Source organism: Haemorhous mexicanus, chromosome 3 (assembly GCF_027477595.1).
Source record: "Haemorhous mexicanus isolate bHaeMex1 chromosome 3, bHaeMex1.pri, whole genome shotgun sequence".
In the NCBI taxonomy this organism is placed as follows: domain Eukaryota; kingdom Metazoa; phylum Chordata; class Aves; order Passeriformes; family Fringillidae; genus Haemorhous; species Haemorhous mexicanus.
Window position 1 is genome coordinate 98,354,289 of NC_082343.1, and position 8,688 is coordinate 98,362,976.

An 8,688-nucleotide genomic window follows, 5' to 3' on the forward strand; every position below is an offset into this window, starting at 1 on the left:
AATAGAATATTGTGGAACAGCCTTAGCCTCATAAATTCAAATTTACTGATATTGAGAGCTACTAGTTATTGTGCCACCTCCTTGCAAGATTTCATGCCTAAGCTCTCAGCCAGGGGTCTGGCCATGGCTCAGGGATGCACTGCACTTTGAGATGTTCACAGTCAAGTACCAGCCTCACTCACAGAGAAATTAATTCCCTAATGGGATTCCAACTTTAAAATAATAGCACTTTAGTGGAGACAGCAAAATAAAAGTACACTTAAAAAAAACAAACATTACCTCTCAGAGTGGTAGTTTTATTTGTATGCATTCAAAAGCACACCGTTTTTTTCACAGGAACATAAGCATAACAATGGTGAAACATCCGTATCAGATCCAACTAGTATACCACTTCAAAGGATTTAAAAGCACATGCAAGAAACTTCACAGGAGGCAATGACAACCTGCTCCAGAAAAAGCTTCTGCTTAATCCCCACCGATGTAATGCTTGGCCGATTTAATAAAACATGTAGACTTATACCCCTTAGAAAAGTAGTACATATATAGAAAAATCTGTATTTCTTATAGATTTCTGTACAGTAATATTTACAATATATTGCAAAGATTTCAGTCTTATCTCCATATTCCAGACCATAAACCCCAGACTTTGTACCTTTCTCCTGTTATGCCACAGCTGCAGACATTGCCCCTTGTCACAGCATTGGAGAACCACCAAACACTTGGGTGTAAACAGCAATTTGTCCTGTATACTTCCATCCCATTTGACTATTTTGTTTACATAGTTCTAGTCAAACAAAGTAATTCAATTTATGTCTAGCCTTTGTCATCAGACGGTGTTTTAGGCTCCCTAGACTATTGGAAAACCAGCTCCATTGCTAAAACTTCCGTTCAAACTGCAACAACTGCAACAGCCAACTTTTCCACACTTTAATACCAAAGCTGAAAAATCCCACCTATCCCAAATAGTAAAAAACAAAAAAAAAAAAAACCCAAAAAAACCAACCGAACAAAACAAAACAAAAAAAACCCCCAACCAAACAAAAAAATGTGGTGGGTTTTTTTTTATTTTGAGGAAAAAAAAGGTAGTGGCTAACATTAGCAAGTTCTTCTTGTTTTGAAAGATATGACTGAAAGACCCAGCAGAAGAAAGGAGAACCCTTTACACGAAACAGTAACGGGAGCAGAATGAACACCAGAGCTCTCATCACTTGGAAAAAGCACTGAATTACCCATTCCCAAAAAGTATGGGGAAAGAAGGTTGTCATCTGTTTTTGTTCTGACATACAGGAAATGTAAATTATTAGCTTCCCCATAAGGTATTACTAAATAAAGGGAATCTACAGCTTATCAGTAAAAGATCTTAGACAGGTCCACATCACCTCTGAAATAAATGGGAATGCTTGGGATTCCTACAGAGTTTGAACAAAGCAAACGAAATTTTGCCACATCATTGTGGAAAGTCACCTGAATCCTACTGAACCATCCACAATGCCAAAAAAAGGGACTAAAAAAGTATTCAGAATGGGTCCAGTTCTGATTTCACTAGCCTCTGCCATAAAACCCTCACTAATTTTCAGAAAGGCCAATGTTCAGTATTTTTAAGAAAATTAAACATATTCCTTCCTAATACTGAAAACTCATGAGTAATACATCTTTCATCTTAACTTTTGAAAGCTGCTCAACTGACAGGAACAGCAAACAGAAGTTTGAAAATGAAACAAACATTTTCCCAGGAAACAAAACAAATTAATTCTCCTGTGGCAGGGCACTGGATTGTAACTCAAAAGATTTTTCCTGCACTCTGAGCTATCTACAGTAATCCATGTTTTTGAAGAAAAGCATTCCTTAGCTCTGATATATAAATATATATGTGGTATAGCATCTTGCTGGGAGCATGAACAGAAGAGATACAACAGATTATGTTCTTGACTAATAAACCTAGACTGTGATCCTTAAGAACCTGCACCTTCAGTGTATAAATCTTATCATATTAGCAGCATCTTGAAGTTTTCTGAGAATCATCTTTTATAATAATGTAACAAATATATACAGAGATTTCATTATGTAAGAAAATATCCACATATGCTATTTTCTCTCCAAGTCTGAAGGAGCTCACACAAACTACTTAGTTTTCTTCCAGCTGAAAAGTGAGTTCCACAATTACTTTATCTGGAATAGTTATCTAAAGAACTTCAGACATGTAGGCCTTAGCACCTAAGAAACAGAAGATACTGCATTTCCAAACTGGTGCTGCAATTGAGAACTAACCATCCAAGGACTGACAAGCACATTTAAAACCCATGGAAGTGCAACTCAGATGATATTTAGCTGATGTTGATGAGCTCTTCAAGGGCAACTCTTCCATAACCATGGAAACACAAAGTAAGCTTTTAACCTCTGCAGGACCAACAGCTGAAGTCAACATTGTGCCAGTCAGGCAACTTTCACAGAGGGGTATCACTGCAAATGAAAGGGAAAGTGCTTTGGCTTTGTTTTTGTTGTTTTTTTTTTTTTAATTTTTTTTCTTGGTTGTGGTTTTTTTTTTATTACTGTTTTGTGGTTTGAAATGTCCATATAGAAATGCTTTGATTTTCTAGCAAGCAATGACAAATTGGGGTGTTTGAGGCATAGCCAGCAAATTCCATGAGTTACTGCAGAGGCCTCATTCACTACACCAATGATCCAAGCATCACCTTTTAAAACATGTTTAGCTCAGGCAGCCCAAATGAAGCATTTTACTGATGATATTGAGTGAGGTGCTGTCTACACTGGGTGTCACCAGGACATTCCCTGGCCTGGCTGTGCCCTACCATGCCTTCCTGCCTTGCAGCACAGCGATGCCACCTCGCACAGCCCGACCGCAGACCCACACTGGGGAAGTGTGGCTTAACACAGCCTGGCAGAGCTCCCTAATGCCATCCTGTAACAGCCTGCTCACTCACTGCCTAAAACCAAAGGTGTTACACCACGACTGCCAAACCTTGCCATGTTTGCCATGTCAGACTCAGGCACACACCACAAACAAATTGCACCGTTCTGCAAGGCAGAAACAATGCAAAACCTCCCTCAAGACCTGTTTCCTGGAACCATGCTCCTGGAAGTATTTGGTGCTATTGTTTCCAAATGGCTGAGCAAGCTGTGTGACAAACTGGCAAGAGCAAAATAGGTGGATACAAGGTACACCGGTTTGGCTGGCATGCTCTCAGAGAAAGAGAGGTTTGGCAGGGATTTAGCTTACATGTTTGCCAAGTATCTCAGATAAGGCTGCCACAGTTAGTCCTCACCAGCCAAGCAAATGATGGTGAATGATGTCAGGATGAGCTCTGATCAAACAGCCCTGGTAAGGCAGAGCCTTTGGACATCCAGGTGGAGTCTGTCTGCAAGGGAACACCTGACCCAGAGGTCATTGCCACTTCACTCCCACTTTGTCCCCCCATGCCTGTTGACAAATTCATTTCTGGAAAGAGATGGGTGCACAAAACAGACCTTCTGTCACAGCCTGGAATGACATCCTGAGGCGGTGAGCTGATGTTGAATATTATTGTGGATGGCAGCTGCTGCCGCACTTCAGTTTTCCAGGGGATTTTGTTCCCTGCTGTCTTGCTGGGGCACAGTTCACAATCTCCACTTTTCATTGCAGTCTTGGACACCCTTGGGCTTGACAAGAGTGAGGCTTTCAGGGGATGGGGGTGAAGGTAGGAAGCAATAACAAAATACTAAACTTGGACAAAGTACACGTAAGCCAGATGAAGAAACATTTTCTTCCTGCGTCTGGTTTTGTTCAATTTCCAAGTCAACAATTCTGAAGAAAGAAGAAAAACAGTGTCATTTGTTATTTAGCACATCAGACAAGCTTAAGGTGATACTCTAAAGCTTTTATTCAGCTGCCTGCGGCTACTGCCAACATAGTAAATTACCCTCCCTGGAGATTTCCACTTGAATAATGCCCACCCATTTAAGAATGATGAGAAACTCAAGGCTGAATAATCTTGATTCAGCTCAGGAAAGAGGATGCAGAGTGAACTCTCTTCCTAGAATCAAGCAGAACTGACTGAGAGGAATTGAATTGCAGAGGTCAACCCAGGCAGCTTTCTACCAAGAAACAGCAATGACCATCTTGCTAAGGACCTCAGTTTTCTGAAGCTCATAACCCACACTCTGCAATCATCTCTCTGATGCAACATGCCAATGAACCTGATCCTTCAACCAGCTCTTTTATTTACATGGTGCTCCACCAGGTCCCGGAGAGCTTATGAAAAATTAAACAGACAACATAAAATATGAATGGAATGATCACTGGCCCATAAAAGCTCTGCAGTTCTTGAAAGCTGTTTTACAAATAACGAATGTTGGAATTGCAGAAATAAGGTTTTTGCCTCACTGTCCAAAGAAGATGCAACAATTTTCAAACCTCTGTAGAAAACCAGGAACTTCTAAGGATGTGCCTGGGAACACCAGGAAGAGTACGTTGCTCCCCAGCAGAGAACAGCAGTCCACTGCCCTTTAACAGGCAAGCTAACCAGAGCCAAACACTTGGCTATTGTGAAAACATACAGATATCTGACTTGATGCTGTATTGTTGAAGTGTAGAACTGAATGAAAATTTAGACCAGAACTACAAGACTCATTTTGCAATCGCATGACGATAAACAACTCTCTCCTCAAATTCTGCATAGCAAATGTAGTATTTAACTTATGGTAATTCTTGATGACCCTTGTCCTTTATTCTGGGTGCAGTGTACAGGTATTTTTAGCTGACTTTTCGGAACTTCCCACTTCTCTGGCCTAAATGATATGTTCTCAGTTTTCAGAAACTACCTGACAGACGAGATCCAACAGTTGAGAGTTAGCCCAAAAATTTTTAAAATGAGGTTTATAAATAAGGACCCTCTGAATTAGTCTCTCCTAGGGTGTCAAAGGAATTGGTACCAGAGTAATCAAAGTTAGTGCCGAATGAGCGCAGGAGCACTTGAATAAACTTAATGTTTTTTTCATTGAGATCTTTTCACCACCTTGTTAGGCTGTGTACTACAATTTTCTCTTATATGGTGAAAATAAAAAGCCATTGACCAAGCTCATGTGAGGTTACACTGGTTCAGCTCCCGGTTCTTCCCACCCTCCTGCCCTTGCCTTTGCCCTGGTGCAGCACCTCCTCTGCAGACTGCACGCTCCCAAGGGTGCTCACCAGCATCTCCTGCCTCAGCAAATGGATGGGGAAAGGACCAGCTGCTCCCTCTGGAGCCAGCTCTGTGGTGATGACCTGGACCTTACCCCCATCAGGGGCACTCAGGAGCAAACAGGCTTTTATTTGTGTTTTTCTTGTGTGGTTCATGCTTGCTGGAATCTGCCTCCCATCCTGTTTAGCAAGGCTGGCAGCTGCAAGGAGCTTCACAAAACCACCACCTTCCTCATTTTCTGTATCTACCTGGCCTTTTATCACAGAAGGATGAGCAAGGAGAAATTATTAGTTTGGGAGAGCCCTTTTTTCTCTCTAAAATTATTTGGGAAACGATTTGTTACATAACAACACTACTTTTAAATTGTCAGCCGGATACCTGAGAACATTCTTATCAGCATAGCCTACAAAAGTTTTTGCATAATGACTCTCCTTGTCTTCCTCCTCTTGCAGGAAGAAAACAGACTTCTGAGAAAAATTCTAATTCTAAAGATGAACTGAATTTCACATCATTAAAACCAGGTTCAAGTAAATGGATTTTTGCCTTATATGGATTAAAGGAATTAGAGTGACAGCCTCATATCCACATAGGAATGAGGCTCAAGCACTACAATTCTCCACATTTGTAGGGCCCATGTGCTCTATCAACAGCTGTATCTACACCAAATGATATGATGTTCTTCTCATGCACCAATTACCAACTGTCAGAAAATATACATGTAATCCTTCATATCAAGACCTACTTATGAAATTTTTAAATACCTCACGGTAAGCTGCGGTAGTTATCCTAGGGGGTTTATGTACTGGAAGAAGAAAAACGCGGATCTCATGGATTATCAACACCACAGGCTCCATGAATATAGTTCTTTTCCAGAAGATCATATGCAAAATAAACACCGCTTTTATTAAACCCAGGACACTTGCTTTTACCAGAGGTAAATTTGTTATGCTTCTGTCTGTGAAGGAATTGATTTCTAAGCCTAGATGCACACTTTTGTGTTAATTTAATTTAGCTTAAGACACTGGAGCACCCCTCTGTCCAAGGCAAACCGCACAACCCATTCCCAGCACCAAACCACACAGCAAAACCCACTGCAGAGGAACACCCAAACTCTGTGAAATGCTATGAGGTCACCTGGAACAAACTTTTAGGGTCCCAACAGGAAGCCATAGAGGAAATAGGATTTATAGCAGGGCACTGATTCAGTTTTGCTTTTCTGATACTTGGGGGTGCCTATGTGTAAGAAGGAGAGAGACCGAAGTAAAGGGGAAAACTGTAGCATTGTAGGGTAAATACAGTGCACTCCAAATGAGTAATAGTTTCAGCAGTACAGTATAAATACTATAAATACAGGGTACTCCTAATTAGTAGCAGACTCTTCAGTCTGTTATTCAAATAACTGTAACTAAAGGTTGAATACATTTCTAAGGCTTTTTCCTGGCATTTAATCTAGCAGAAATTAGAAGAAATAAGATATTTGCAAAGCAGGAATCTGAAAAGTGCAAGCATCCTTCAGTTTCCTGTGGGGGCTCTGATCGAAACCTGGCAATCTGCAAACATTTACTTGTTTGTATTTTGGTTTTTGTAATAACACAGATTTCTGCTTCACAAAAAAGCCATACCTGGAACATGTGGTAAACAAAAAGCATTTTCCTTCAGCCCTTCCTGAGAAGACTAATATAAACTATGAGAAGTTAACTGCTGTCTAAAAAAGAAAGAGAAACGCAAATTGTCAGGGCGAGGCTGTGCACACACCTTGAGTTCACCAGGCTCCAACGCATGCTGAATGAAGCCATCACGCCAGTTCCTGGATCACCTTATTGGTCTCCTTGGCTTTCTTACACGTGTACAACCATTTGATTATCCGAGCGTTGCGCTCAATCACAGAGGTGCTGCTGGGCACCTGCTCTGTGAGTTCGTCCTCCAGCAGCCCCTCGTCCCCGCTGTGCCTCGTGAACTCACTCTCCGATGTTGCCACGCTGATGCTGCGGATCTTGAAGGAGACGTTGTCAGACACCACAGAGAAGTTCTCTCTCCCAAGATCCTCAATGACCTCCTGCTCCAGGCCACAGTACTTGAAAAATGTTTCGGAGTCAGCGAAGGACTTGGAGTAGCGAGAGCTGATGTCTGACTGGGAGCGATGGAGACCTCTCCTCTTCACCTCCTTGACCTCTTCAGGAGGTGAACTTAATTTTGAGGGTCTCTCATGCTCTTTTGTACATACCCCTGCCCCTTCAGTGCTCACAGGGATAGTCTGCACCGCTCCCTGGTCGCTTGGCTCACGGTCACCATCTTTTGCTGAGACAGGCTCACTGCTCTCGGTGGCTGCGATGTCCTCCATGACTCTGGGCAACGCAGGGGAAGCCAACTGCTTCTCCTTTATGGACCCATGGAAGATCCTCCTCACTAAGTTCCCCCGTGAGCTGTCCTGGCTTTGACCTCTCCCGAGCTCACATTTCTGACGGTAGATCACCAGGGAATCCGGCCGCATCTGCCTCTTGGTGCTGCGCCTGGCGATGGGGGGGCCGTGCTGCAGGGGGGCTCGGCAGGAGCTCCCCGCCGTGCCCAGCTCCCGGGGCTTCGCGCCCCTGCCCAGCTCCCTGCTCGCCGCTCTGCTCTCCACGGAGCAGGTCTCGCTGCTGCTCTCCGAGGCTGAGCTGAGCGCGATGACGGGATCCTGCCTGGTGCCGATGACCTGCTGGCTCTTTACGTACTTGGCCTTATCGGCGGCCAGTCTCTCCACGGCACTTTTCCTGCCCGACTTGCCGGCCTCCAGCTGCCTGCGGAGGTACTCGGGCCCCTTGTTGAGGAGCCGCAGGGGGAGGGAGGAGTGCAGGTCGGAGATGGCGTGCATTCCCACGGCCCGGGAGAGTTCAGCTGGCATAGCAGTTGCAGGGACGCGGATCCTGCTTCCAGTCCCGAGAGGGAAGTGGGATAAGAAAATGTTTAAAAAAATTTAAAAAAGGAAAATCGCGGTGTAGGACAGCCCGGGAGCGCAGGCGGCGGCTGCGCGCTCCGAGGGCCGCGCTGCCCGCTCCCCGCTCCGTCGGGGCGCCGCGCGTCCCGCCCGCCCGCCGGCAGGCACAGCCAATCCCGGCCGGCAGGAAGAGAGGGAGGGAGAGAGGGAGGGAGGGAGAGAGGGAGGGAGGGAGGGAGGGAGAGAGGGAAGGAGGGAAGGAGGCAGGAGCCGCCCTGGGGGGGGCCGCGGCCCGGCCCTCGCCGCCTCCCGTGGTGGTGAGGTGGCCGGGGCTCCGGGGGCACCGCGCTGCGGTGGGTGCGGGGCGCCTGCTCCGACGCCGGGGCACTCGGGGGGTCTGTTCCCTTCAGAAGCGGCCGGTCCCGGGCCGCCGCTTGGGAACGGGGCGCTGCTTGACGGCTGACCTGGCAGACCCCAGCGCATCTTCTCCTTCGGGGGGCACCACCTTGCCCCGCTCCTTTCGCGGCCCTTACGTGGTGCGTTCTCCCCGAGGGTTTCACTGTCCGGGCGCTGCGCTCCAGCGGGAAACCTGGG

General features: G+C 45.4%; 1 protein-coding gene across 1 annotated transcript; it reads right to left on the reverse strand.

The window, feature by feature from the left end:
* Positions 1 to 275: 275 nt before the first annotated feature.
* Positions 276 to 8,230, reverse strand: FAM110C (family with sequence similarity 110 member C). Its single transcript, XM_059842809.1, has 2 exons — positions 6,933 to 8,230; positions 276 to 3,802 (listed from the first exon to the last, which is right to left on the reverse strand). Exon 1 carries the CDS (start codon positions 8,059 to 8,061, stop codon positions 6,973 to 6,975), a length of 1,089 nt encoding a protein of 362 aa, XP_059698792.1. The 5' UTR covers positions 8,062 to 8,230; the 3' UTR covers positions 276 to 3,802; positions 6,933 to 6,972.
* Between the last annotated feature and the right edge of the window lie 458 nt (positions 8,231 to 8,688).

Coding starts and splice junctions, on each gene's coding strand:
- FAM110C (XM_059842809.1), bottom strand. CDS start 8,061: ATGCCAGCTGAACTCTCCCGGGCCGTGGGAATGCACGCCATCTCCGAC.